Source organism: Coenobita brevimanus, chromosome 94 (genome assembly GCF_032717465.1).
Source record: "Coenobita brevimanus isolate Jiangsu-jjx chromosome 94, ASM3271746v2, whole genome shotgun sequence".
In the NCBI taxonomy this organism is placed as follows: Eukaryota; Metazoa; Arthropoda; class Malacostraca; order Decapoda; family Coenobitidae; genus Coenobita; species Coenobita brevimanus.
Window position 1 is genome coordinate 28101627 of NC_137047.1, and position 13242 is coordinate 28114868.

At 41.2% G+C, this 13242-nt stretch overlaps 1 protein-coding gene across 1 annotated transcript in view; it reads left to right on the plus strand.

The window, feature by feature from the left end:
- Positions 1-2128, plus strand: part of LOC145412833 (trophoblast glycoprotein) — a 75403-nt gene extending 73275 nt beyond the window's left edge. Inside the window, exon 6 of the mRNA XM_080282624.1 lies at positions 1617-2128. Within this exon, the coding sequence (XP_080138750.1) occupies positions 1617-1925 (309 nt within the window). The 3' untranslated portion in view covers positions 1926-2128. The remainder of the gene's footprint in view (positions 1-1616) is intronic.
- Positions 2129-13242: the final 11114 nt, after the last annotated feature.

The window sequence follows — 13242 nt, forward strand, 5'->3', positions numbered from 1 at the left end:
TAACGTAAATAAAATAGAGAACGTAAATAGAAATGTAAATGAGTAGTATTATAAGAATACGAGTATATACCCTAGGAGTAATGAAAGTGAAAGTTTCACTCTAGCATGTCTGAATACTATGAGTTATGAGAGTGAAGGTGAAAGTGACATTCACTCTCAATGCTAGTATACAGGATGAGAAAGTGAATGCTACGTATTTTACTGAAAGAAATTGACAATAAACTAATACTACTGAAGGAACCTTATGGATAAAGACTGTAGATATATATAAGTGTTATACAGTAATAGAAATATAAAGTGTGAGGGGTTTTATGAATAATAAATGACAGAGTATCAAGAGCGAACTAGCGCAAGTGCGACGGTCAGACGCACTCGTAATTTTCATTGCTTTCACAGTGTTTTTTTTTTTGGAGTATGGATCCCAAACTACTTGAAAATCATAGAGTAGTGTTTATAGTGTTAATATCTGGCTGCGGTAATCATATTACGGGTTGTCGGGAAGTGTAAAGTGGAGACTTCGTTACCCAACTTCAGAGGTTTCCACAAGTCCTACGGTAACTGATGAAGGCTCAACAAACATTCCAGGAGAAAGCTGAAGGTATGTGCCATAAGCATATATAATTTTAATATTCTAGGACTAATAATTGATTTTTGGCAAATATTTTTTGAGAGTCTGTCGGAGCCCGAATAACCCCGCGGCACACGCAAAACATTGGTAAACATGCCCGCGGTGTAGAGGTTAATGAAATATAACTTCCAGTATGACTACACCTGACCATCAGCTGACATGAATAAGGTTAAAGATCTTCATGAGATTAAAATAAGGCATACTATAGGGTGATTTTAGGAAGCCATACAAAACTCAGTATTCTGATGATGCGTTTGTATTTCATATCTGAGAAATTGTTCATACTACAGTAAAACCTCGATTTTATGGCATTCACTCTAATGGCAACCCCAAACTAACGGCACAAATCTCCTGAGGAATATTTATGGAAAAATTTTTAAAGATTCCCCCCAAATGGGTAAAAATTAGAAAGAAATTCAAATGTGGCGGGCGCCGCGTGCAACTCGTTTGTCTGTTTGCAGTTTCCCGCCAACTGGGTATGTTTATGCTCACCCAGTCATCCTCCCACCTAGCCTCACCCCAAAGTGAAAAAAATTAGCATGTAAGGTTAGATATAAGAACTAGTGTTATAGACTTCATAACTTAGTGAACTTATTTATGTAGTGCCATCTATTCTCTCCAACCTGCCAACTAACTTACCTGGATTACTGTACTGTACAGTACTTACCTGGATTACTGTACAGTACTTTACTACAACACCACACCTACCTGCTTTCTTTTGTTCTAAGTATAAATTCTTTTTTATTGATTTTGTATGTATCCACATGTTTATATGCTTAAAAATGTGTTAAAATGTGTTAGCGTGAGTTCCGGGGGTATCGATAGCTAGGTGTAAGCCCCAATCTAATGGAATTTCTTTTTTTTCGGCATGCTCAGGGCGCCCTAGGGTGCCGTTAAATCAAGATTTTACTCTACATTGCTACAGAAGTTACAACTAGATGGAAATGGGTTAAATGATACATGTCATAAGTGTTTGTATTTATTTCAGGTACAAGACCTGCAATGTCCCCAGTATCACAATGGTAAGTGGACAAAGAACAATGGCCGTTCTGATTTGGACTCAGGGGTATACCAGGATGAACACGATGACAGGCCACATTACCATGGCTACTCCTCTGGCACAATTGGTATCCTTTCATTTTTCCTAGTATTTACATCATCCCTTCTTTTGGCTGTGGCATATTTCCATCGTCAGGTCATTAAGAGCACTGTCTTACCCTACTGGAATTTCTTGACCAGGAAGATTGGCTATACAGGCCTCTCCAATGATGAAACACCTCAGGAAGTTAATGTGTAGTGTTGGCAAGAACAGAGTGTGAAAGGTTTAGCTTATTTTTATTTTAAATGATTTACTTGGTATTAAAATTAAGTTTTATGTAGCCAAAGTAACAAACGTGTTTTCCTGGATGTGTTAACTTAGTGGCTTTGCTTTAACTGAAGGTCATATTTCTTTTATTGTATCATAAGACAGCACTGGTAATAATTTATTGTGAAGGTTGAAGGGCAAGCTTCTTTCTTTTACTGTTAGGTTATTTAAATTAGATTCCATAGCTTCTCACTGGGTGTTTGTGACCTTTGCAGATATGATATACCCCATTTGATATGAACCCCTTTGGGATCCCTGTAGAGCTGCCATACTTTGTTAATTTTGAGAATTATTGCTGGAATAGTATCTTATATCTTTCCTAACATTGTCCAACACAGAAATTGCTGACACTGCCAATCATGTAGAGATAATAAAAAATATATAATCCAGATTCTCTTGTATAACACATTCAGGTCATAGCCTCTGCTGTTGAATTCTAAAGCCTCCTATTCAGGTTCATTCACTGTAATTTCCTCAGATTTGTGCTGGACACATTACCTAAAACATTTACTGAATCATCCACAAAAGTCCCTCTCTGACTCCTAGTGCTTCAGCCATTAAGGACTTTCGTGACCCCTTTATTCAGGAGATACGCTTGTTAGTTTATTCTTGCTGCTACTAGGCAGCTTTATTGAGATTAGGAAAAGCCTCTCAAAATGAAGAGGAGTGTTACAGCTGTATCCAACCTCCCCTGTAAAAAAAAAAAAAAAAAAAAAAAAAAAAAAAAATCTGTCCTAAGCTGAATGCAGTTGTCAAGAGATAGCAAGAATAAAATGAAAAAGATGTACCTGGACAAATGATTTAACCCCTCTGTGGCCGCTGGCGTCGAATGACGTTTAGCCGATAAATGGCTGCAGGCGTCGTTTGAGTGCGGCCAAAAAAAAAAACTGCAAAAATTTTTGGGAAGTGAACAAACGTTCTGAATGTCTTCACACTGACCTGCAATACACTCCCATACACCCCATCAAACAGTTCAGAGCCTGCTGCTGTGATGAGTGGATTTTCGATTTTTTCACTCCTGGCCATGCCTAAACAAACACAACTACACCCATTATCTCGACCCAGGCAGAACATAATATCATCTTTGTCCTCTCTTGCAAAACACACACAATCACCTGTTTACGATTATGAAGTAATACAGGCAAAACAAAAAAGACATGATAATAAGTGAAAAATACATTTTTGTCTTGGTATCTGTACCTATTTGCTCAGGTTTGCTGTAATTGTTTGGATCATTAGATGCAGTGCAACTTCTAGAAAACTGTGAAAACTTTCGGGAAGTGAACGAAAATCTGGGACATGAGACTGACCTTGACTTCACCCTCTCACATATCATCTGTCAGTTCACCACCTGCTGTCGTGAGGAGTGGATGTATGATTTTTTCACTCGTGGCAATGCTTTAAAACTCATAGTTACACCCATTATCTCAGCCCAGACAGAAAATACAATCTTTTTCCTCCCTTGCAAAACACACAAAACCACTTTGTTTACAAGACAGCAATATATATTGCAAAAATAACAAGGTAAATGATAAAGATGAACGTAAAATGATAGAGAAAGATGAACATGTTATTATGGAAAAAATACATTTTCCTCCATCTGTAAACATATTTATTTCTGCTTTGTCTCTGTATTCGTAATAATTAGACTTATTCTTAGTTCTGAAACTGCATTATGATTCTATTTTTAGCCATGCTCGTGGTGTGGGAGCTCGAAGTTGTGACCCAATTTCCGTATTGCTAATCGGATCTGACCCTCCACTTTGTTCTCTCGTGGCAGAGCCCAGCGGAGGACATGCAATTTTCTCATTTAGGACTGAAAATTCAACCCTTTCGCTCCCTTTTCCAAGCTTGGGCATAGCGATAACTTAATAACTTGAAACTACCATAAACTTATTTTATATCAGTAAGGTGAAAAAGTATTCATAACAATTTTTTTTCCAGCCATTCCTTACATATTATGTACTGAAATCATTTGATATCATCATATCTCATATATGTGCGACAGTTCAGCACCATTCGCTTTGTTTTGGGAGGTAAAAAAAAAATAACAACACCTGCCTAGTTGCGTTGCGGCAGCGCCCCTGGTTGGCATATATCGGTTGCCGATTTTTCTGCAACTTCCGCGCTCCATTGCAAGCCACGGAATGCGTTTAGGAAGCTGGGATTTGCACTGTTAGATGCATCTGAACTTTCTCTTCAGTATGGCAAGAAAAAAAATCAATTTTCAAAACTTCACAAAATGGCCCCGGTATCGGCCTGGCGTGCACGGAAAATTCCGGGCCTTCGGTCACGGAAGGGTTAAACATGACAGATGCGAAATGATACCCACCCCACCCACTGACATCCTCCCCTCATGAGTATAAATTTCACCAGGAATAATAATCACTGATTTCACATACTGTACAGTAAACCCTCTGTATAATGTAGGCTGATTACAAAATTTTGAGTTTAGCAGACTCTTCTGGCCAAACAAACGGTCTCGTATAGCCAACTGAAAAAGGTTCAGTATATGTATGGTGGATGTGGTTGACTGATAGACTAACCACATGATGGCTTGGCTTGAATTGTACAGAGCCATATTTAGTCCACATATACTGTAATTAGAGAGAAAGCTTTGAACATTTATAGAACCATAATACATCCAGTGGACTAGGGTACGTATATAGTGAATCAGGTTCTTAAAATGATAATTGAACATCATTTAACAAATTAAAAAATTTAATGGCCCACTGTTCTTTCAAGTACAATACAGTAATTTGTAGTACATGTGTCGTGCCCTCTACTTCAGTGGTGTCCCACTGATCACGATGAATGACTGCTAGTAATTAAGGATTGGTGGCCTAACAATAGCAATGAGGAGTGTGGAGACAAGTCCAGAGAGAACCTGTAACAGTAAAGTTAGGATAGCAAGATATTAAGTATCCCTTTCTGTCCCAGTTCCCTCCTGGATTACAACAAATAACTGTTCCACACACAGGTTCCAAAACAAAAACAACTTTCTACTTTAATATTAACAATAAAGTACAGCAAACTTACTCTGGCATAGCAAACATGTTACTGCAAATTTGGCAGATTACTTAATTCATGGAGTTTTGACTTGAGACAAGGTAAATATCTGACTGTGTTAGTCACTTCACTTAAGTATAACTCAGTTACAGTACAGGCATACCATGGTTTATCAGTCTAATTGGTTAGGTAAAACCCCATCGTTGGGGGGTTATCGTATATCGGGGTACTTTTAACATGTATTTCAATGTGGACCGTTTACCAGCCTTGGGTTTCACCCCCAAACCAAGTCCAAAAGCTCCCCAGATGAGCCTAAAAACAGGTTTAAAGGCAATCTAAATGGCCTAACTACTGTCAAGGAAGCTATCCTAAGCCTAACACCTGTAAATAACTCACTAAAACCAACAAATCAAATCTGAATATCGTCAGATATGTCTGGAAAAAATCAAGCTTAGTAAACTGTACCCCAAAATGACAATATTCACCCCACCTATGGCCAAAACACATTCATCTGAGTCTAAAAACAGTTTGTAAATGAACCTAAACATACAATTTTAGTCTAAAATATCATCAGAATCAGTAAGAAGAATCAAAACCCATCATTAAACCAGGGTTTGGCCATTGTTAGGCGGGGTATGGTGCAATTTCTACCCCCATCGTTAAGCCAGGGTATCGCATCTAGGGGTATCGTATATCGAGGTATTACTGTACAGCAAGCTCGCCCTGAACACGTTCTTGCCGAACGCTCTCGCAGTTTTACACGGTAAGTGTTGGAATTGGGATACGTATAAGACAACGTAAGATTAAAGAACCATTAAGAAAACTATAAATTTACGCAAGAGAGGCCTTTGAAAGGCCAAACCCTTGAACATCAGCACAGCATGCACAGTTTGTTTTGATCACGTGATCATGTGATTTGCTGTACTGTACTGCTTTCCCACAGTACTGTATTTGTAAGTTAAATATTTGCATTACTGTTCTGGTAAGTCTATGTGCAAGGTTTCCTCTTAGCTTGACGGCTCCGATGTATCTGGAGTCGCTGAGATTACCAGATCCTTCATATATCCACATGTGCGATGAACCGTGAGCCTGCCTTGAGCATCCCTTCAGGTCTTCAACATTATACCACCTGCAGAGGTCCAGGATCCACTGATTCGCCTCAATGCTACGGTCAGTAACCCTGACCCCTGTATGAGGGGCAATCTGATCCGCTCTATGCAATCCCTGATGTACGGGTGCTCACGGAGATCAGTCATAATTGGGCAAGTTGACTGTCTGATTTGGAGCAGTCAAGCTGCCCTGAGCGGCGGAACTCGGGTGTAAAAAGAGGGAATCCCTAATCCTCCACCCTTCAGCAGCGCGTGGAAGAATGCTTTTGAGGTATCGGCGGGAAGGTGTAATATGTCCCTCACTGACGCTCTCATGCTCCAGTCTAAGTCTTTGAGCACACCCAGAGGCATCCCTGCTAGGACAAGTCTGTGGAGTAACCTCGGGTATACTACCTTGGTGACCACCCACAGCTTTTGTTGAGAGCGCAAGGGCGCCGCATGAACCCTCCCCAGCATCTCCCTCAGTGTCTCTTTATGCACACATTGAGATGGCCTCCAGCCCACATCCACAATACTTTGCGGTCTGAGAGACACTAAGCGTGGGGATCATATGACCACCAGCTGTGAGGAATGGGTTGGCTGACCAGATGTACAGTAATCCCTCTAATATCCGAACGCCCAATATCCGAACATCCCCACTAACCGGACATAATCGTCCCAGGATCCAATATTCCCAAAATGGGCCAAAAACCGCAAAAAATTCGAAAAAAATCTGACTTTTTTTTCCACCCGTAATTTGAAATTGCTGAACAGCTGTTACACCATGGTCCCTTCACCCCTTCCTTCCTCCCCCCTCCCCTGTCAGGGTTGCCATTTGGTATTTTTCATTACCAAGTGTGGGCCAATTTGGTAATGAAAAATTCATTTGGTAATGAATCAGAATAATGCATTACCAAATGGATTTTTTACATGTATGAGGATACACAGGATGGAGATGGTGGATTGTTTGCTCTCTCTGATTAATTTGGTAGCCTATATAGCGTGATAATAATCAACATGCTGTTAATTAAAAGAAGAGTGATTACATGTATTTCCACTTGTGTTTATGATTAGTGAAGAATAGATGCTAGCTTTACAAATTTGGTAATGAAAAGTAAAAATGGTAATGAAAATTGAGGAGTTTGGTAATGTGGCCATTGCGATCTGGCAATTCTGTTACCCCGCCATCATCAACAGTCACAGCTTAACTCCGATCGAGAGCAGATGCTTATAGCAGTGCAAGCCACAGGTGCTTGTTTTTTGTGAATAAACAGTGAATAAACTGCAATACCTCGCCACTAGAACACACGGGAATTTACAGTGTTGTGCAGTGTTAAGAAATTAGAATTTAGAGTGCAGAGGATTAACTGTGGACTGCAAACTGGCAGTTCAAACCAGTCCAGGAGCCGGGGACTTGTAAGTACCCAGAATGTTTAATATTGTATAAACTCACCTCTAAAACCTCATTTTATGGTTCTTTTGCATTTATTTCAGTCTTTTATGTCCCTTATTGGTGTGATTTGGTTCTTAGTAATGCATGTCCAGAGGGAGTTGTATAGGTGTTTTTCTGAGTTAGGGTCCATAGGTACAAGTCCAGGAGGCTGGGGACCAATATCCGGACAGGATCACTATCCGGACATGCCTTTGGCTCTATTACATTGGATATTGGAGGGATTTCTGTACTTCTTGGTCTTCCCGTCCTGCACCAAGGCAACAGATCTACATTTGTCAGGATATACCTGTAGTCCAAGCTGATCCAGCCTGGTCAAGGCCGAGTCAACTAAGGACTGCAGGGAAGGCATGGCGGGTGACGTCAAGACTAGGTCATCAGCGTAGGCATAGCCGACCACACGCTGATCATCTAGCTTGATCCCGAGCTGGAGATCCAGGCCTCCTAGTACATAATCCATTGCTGCATTGAATATCAAGGGGGAGAGAGGCTCCCTTTGCTGGACCCCCCGGGCCAGACTGATGGTTGTCCTCAGGGGGTCCAGTCTCGCAGTCTCACAACACAGAGTGCAGTACAGGGCTAGAGGAGGCGGCACGCCAACTCTACAATGTATGGCGCCCAAGGCAGAGTGGGATAGAGTATCAAAAGCCTCCTGGACATCCAATAACACCACATACACATCATACCACCTCCTATAACCCTGGTACAGGATCGCATTTGTCATGTTTATGTTCTCGGCACAGCCGTCACTAGGTCTAAATGCGCGCTGCATCCACGAGAACAAGTCTGCACCCTGGATTTTAGCAGCCAAGACCGAATGCAGTATCCTGACCACATATGATGACACTGCAATGGGATGGAACCCTGCCAGCCCTTCGGGTCTCGATGTTTTCGGAATCAGAGTGATCATAGATCTTGTCAAACGTTCAGGTAAGTGTCCGTGGAACAGAATAGAATTGAAGAGGAGAGCCACTTTCACCGGCCCTAGGTTCCGTAAGTCGGCAAGGGTAGTCCCGTCCGGGCCTGGGGTACTTACTCTTGCCTTCTTGAGAACCCCCTCCAGTTCCTCGATGGAGATGGGTGCCAGTAAATCCCATCTCGGAGGATGGACCGGTGTGGGCACTGGACCATCCCAGGGACGGGATGGAGAACAGTAGAGATTGGTCCAGAAAGTGGTCTTCTCCTCATCGGACACAGTGTCATCAACTGATAGCTTGCCATCGAGAATGTCCCAGGCAAGCCGGCCCTTTTCTTTCCTCCACCTCCCCTGGGTGCGAGCGAAGAGTTGCCTCCTTGCTCATCTGCGTCCCCAGGGAGGGGCTTGCCCAGTTGTTTGCCTGTGATCACCTCTAGCCATCAACGGATCTCCCCTGCAGGGGAGCTCCTCCAGCATCAGATGGACTAGCTCGCCGGGATCATCCCTCTCATCGATAGCTAATTTCTCACATAGGGAGGAGATTGCAGCCATAATCTCCCCCCTCCAGTCAATCTCCTGAACTCCTTCTTCTTGCTCTGAGTCACTGCCAAGTACTGGCCTCCCCTTCTGGCCGATATCACCTTCTCCACCTTTTGGTGTCTCTACAGAATCTCCCACCTCACCCTCCGCACGGGCAAGGCCTCCCTGTTGTTGCTGGGAGCGACCTGAGGCAATCTCCTCCACCAGGGCCCGGTGAGCGGCGGACTTCCTTCTGGATTTGATCGCCTCGAGAGATCTGTTTGGAAAGGAGTCCAACAGCAGCTGATTGATGTTCCTGGCTGCTGCTGGATTCTCCTGTCGGACCGTTACCTCCTTGGAGGCTAGGAGCCAGGCCTCTGCATCGTTCCATCTGGCTTTAGTTCTTATTGGCTCCCTGTCAGCGAAGTAGCGGTCTGGATGAGCACTGCGATAGTGCACACCCAGGCCCTTCTTCGTTCTTAATTGACGCCCACAGACAGGACACACAGACTCCCCAGTGTCTGCATTGTTGCGAGGCTCTGACGCAGCACTTTGCAGTGACATAGTGCCTTGAATACGCTTTGTTAAAGCAGTCTGAAGTCAATATCGGACCAGAGCCTGATCATATGTTTCAGATAACGTTAGTCTTACTGTGAAACTGAAGTTACCCTGTAAGTTACCGACTCTCGCCACTAGGAGGCCTTATCCAAGAGAGTTAAAGCAAGAAATAAAGTCTTATACCCAGCTTACCTGATAGGCATTGGAATAGGTTCCGAGACAATTCACTGTCAAATCAGTTCGCCGTTAGACGATTCCCCGTCAGGACAATTTGCACCCTGGACAATTCCCCATCATTCTATGAATATACTTATTATTAATTAATCAGTACGTATTATTATTTGAATTATATTCTAGCGTCACCCACAGCTGTCTTCATTAATGACGGCAAATTGTCTTGTTACTGTTGTGATGGCAAATTGCCCCGAAACCGATTGGCGTTGGAATGTTGCCTTGTGTTTACCTATTTGTATGTTGAAGTTTTGCTGTGCAATACTGTATTTGTAAGTTATGACATTAAATAAATAAACCTTCTAACCACTTAAAGTGCTTCATATTGATTACCAGTGGCAGATAACAGGAACACACCACATTTAGGGGGTCTAGGGAGCAAAATAAGGAGTAATTAAAACTTACGCGGTTTTGCACCGAACACGCCACGGTTGGAACGAAACCCATGCGTTAAGGGCGAGCTAGCTGTACTTAGCTACTCATTCGTTGAGCATTTCATGTTCACTTACGGTACACATTATAAACTACACTATTGAGTTAATTCTAATATTTACTCTAATCCCATGAGCAAGGACAATGTGACAAAGAAATGTTGCTGACTCTGGGTAGAAGTCTGTTGGTGCTTTACATCACACTCGGGGCACTTATATATCTTGCCTTACACTTGCATAAGTTCCCTCATTCTTCAAGCACTTCTACTCACCAGAGCCGAGATACCCATGGTCGTGTCTGACTGCCTTCCTCAGCAGAATAACTGTGCCTATTGTCTGGTCTGGACAAATTACAAGTGCCTTCTGACTATGTCACCCTTACAATCATTCTTAGATACCTTTTATGGAGCACTGTCCCTCCTTTCTGTCCACGTCACTGTTTTGATACATCATTGATGCTAAATTTTGCTAGCTAAATTTTGCAAACAAACTTCACCTCCTTTTTTGACAGCTATCTGTTTATTAGACCTTAGATAGCTGTAATGGATTAACAGTATCAAACCTTGTTATTAGGCCCTACAAAAGATAAGCCAGCAAATTTGTTTACTACGGCTAACTCAAACACTCTGTGTATCTCTACGCTAAGTTCTCTAACCCATTATCCATATGACTTCCTTCTCCCACTGTCTTCTCATGTTTTTTCCTGACGTGACATTTCACCTCCTTCCTCTTCTATTCTCATCATCCCTCTTCGCTCTAGCTTCAGTCATTTCTCATGCCACTTGTGCACTTGCTCTGATTTCTGTTCGATGTTGACACTAAAGTGTCTTATATGCTTCATTCAGCAGCCTCCGACACTCCCTTTCCATGGCTCCTTCTCCATTCCCTCCTTCATTTTCACATCCTCCTTGTTCACCTTCCCCTTATCCTTCCATACTTCCTCCCTGCCCAGGCCTCAGTCCGAGGGGGTGAGGCGGAAAGGATGATAAGGTGGATGGGGCGGGTTTGCCCATTCTCATAATGGCATCGTATTTAACAGCATCTGGGATGTTTTTGTCAGAGGAGGCCACGTCACCTCGCATCTGACTAAGGCTGGGCCACCACACTTTTTTTTTTTTTTTTTAATGCAAGGAAGAAGGAACCAAAGACCAGAAGTCTGCAAGTTTACTGTAGTCTGTGGTCAACACCCACCTGTAAAACCTGTATCAGTTCAGAATGCACCTTCTTTTTATTGTTCTTTACCAGTAATTCATTAAAGCCCCATACACAACCTGTGTGCATTCAGTCCATGCACTGGTTATTTCTACTACAAAGAATCTTTCAAGTCCCACAAACCATACCTATGAATATCGAAACTGCTGTTACTAGATATTATTGGTTTCATACTGTCTGATTATTCCACAAAAAAGTGTCTTGTGCATTTCTTGTACTTACACTGTGATGAAATTGATGAGCTCATTTTCTGAATGTCATTTTACAACATGTTTTATGTGCTTATATTTTTACTCATGTTTTAAGTGAGAGATGATTCTGTCTTACAGATACGTAAGGTGAGTTTGAAGCTTATTTAGCATCAAATATGTAGTTAAACACCAGTAGTTTTTATGTACAGTACTGTACTGTATGGCACATATTAATGATTGCTGAAGAATACAGTAGTAACAAAATGGCAGAGTAACTTATTGGAATTAATGAAAAAGACACTGACACTTGATCATTATGAGAAAAATTCCATTAGGTTTTGATAAAGTTCTGAGGCACTGTAAAAGAATCAGCTGTACCTTACTCTGTCCAGAGAATTCTACAAAAGCTACTGTTGCATGTGCATCAGTCATTAATGAATGTATGTAATGTATATGATTCATACCATATGTTCCAGAGTCATCTTTATTAAATTAACAAAGTTGCTGATAATGTAAATACATTAATTATATTAACTTATAATTGTTGTGGAAGTGCTTGTTTCAAAATATGCAGGATTTTGCTTTATCACTATTGTTTATGATACAATAGTAGTCTGTCCAGAGTAGCTGTATTGTAGTATAATTTTATTTTTAACCTTCTTCCTAGGGACTTTTGTAAGTTTGATAAAGGCCAAATTTTATTGTGCTTGGGAAAAATGATCTAGGTGGACAGAGTAGAGACAGTTTCATTTGGTGCTTGAGTTTGTGAAGGTATTTTTTATCTTTATGTCTCCTACCAAGTTATTATATTTTTGTTTAAAAAAAAAAAAAAAAAATCCCTATGTTAGTGTTCTTGTTTGTTTTATATTAACACCAGAAAAGTTTATAAAGCTTAGGAAACATATCCCTGGGCTGCATGGGTTGACAAGTTATATGCCTGTAGTAAGTATAGTAAAGATGTCCCTGGGTAATAAGTAAGTATATGATATTGTATTTTTGTCAGTTTTTTGTGAACACCAATGTTTCATCCATGGCATAGTGACTGTACCTTTTATGTTGTGTAACTAGTAGTTTTATTAAGTATTTTTCAAATGTGAATAAACTGTAATTGTATCATTTTATTTTTGTGCCATAGAGGTATGTTTTATGTGAATAAAGTAGATTTCACCAAAATTGAAATGGTTGAAAATCCTCATTTTATTTGTGAAAAGTAGGCCACATTAAGATGACCATTTATCATGTTAAATGTTAGACAAATAACCAACAAATGGACTTCTGGTGGTCTAGTGGGTTAAGAAATTCCAACCAGATGTGGCCCTTATGTGTCTGTGTTGAGAGGAGTTTGGGTTAACCGCTCGCAATGCCACTCAGGGAAAGGCAACTGGTCAAACTTGTCTTAAATGTCTGGGCTGAGTAGCTAGCCCAGGGACCCAATGTGTTGATAAAATAAGCATTAAAGTAGTAGGATTTTTTTTTTCCCCTAAGGGAAAATGTGGCTTATCTGCCACTAACTGCCACACCTAGACTTAGTGGTTGGTGATGGGAATATCTTGGAGACAGATAGATTCATGGAGAGAGGTGTTTAAAACACTGTGTAAGTGCTGTAATCCCTTTAGTCTGGTAATGTGTACAGTGTTAAATAT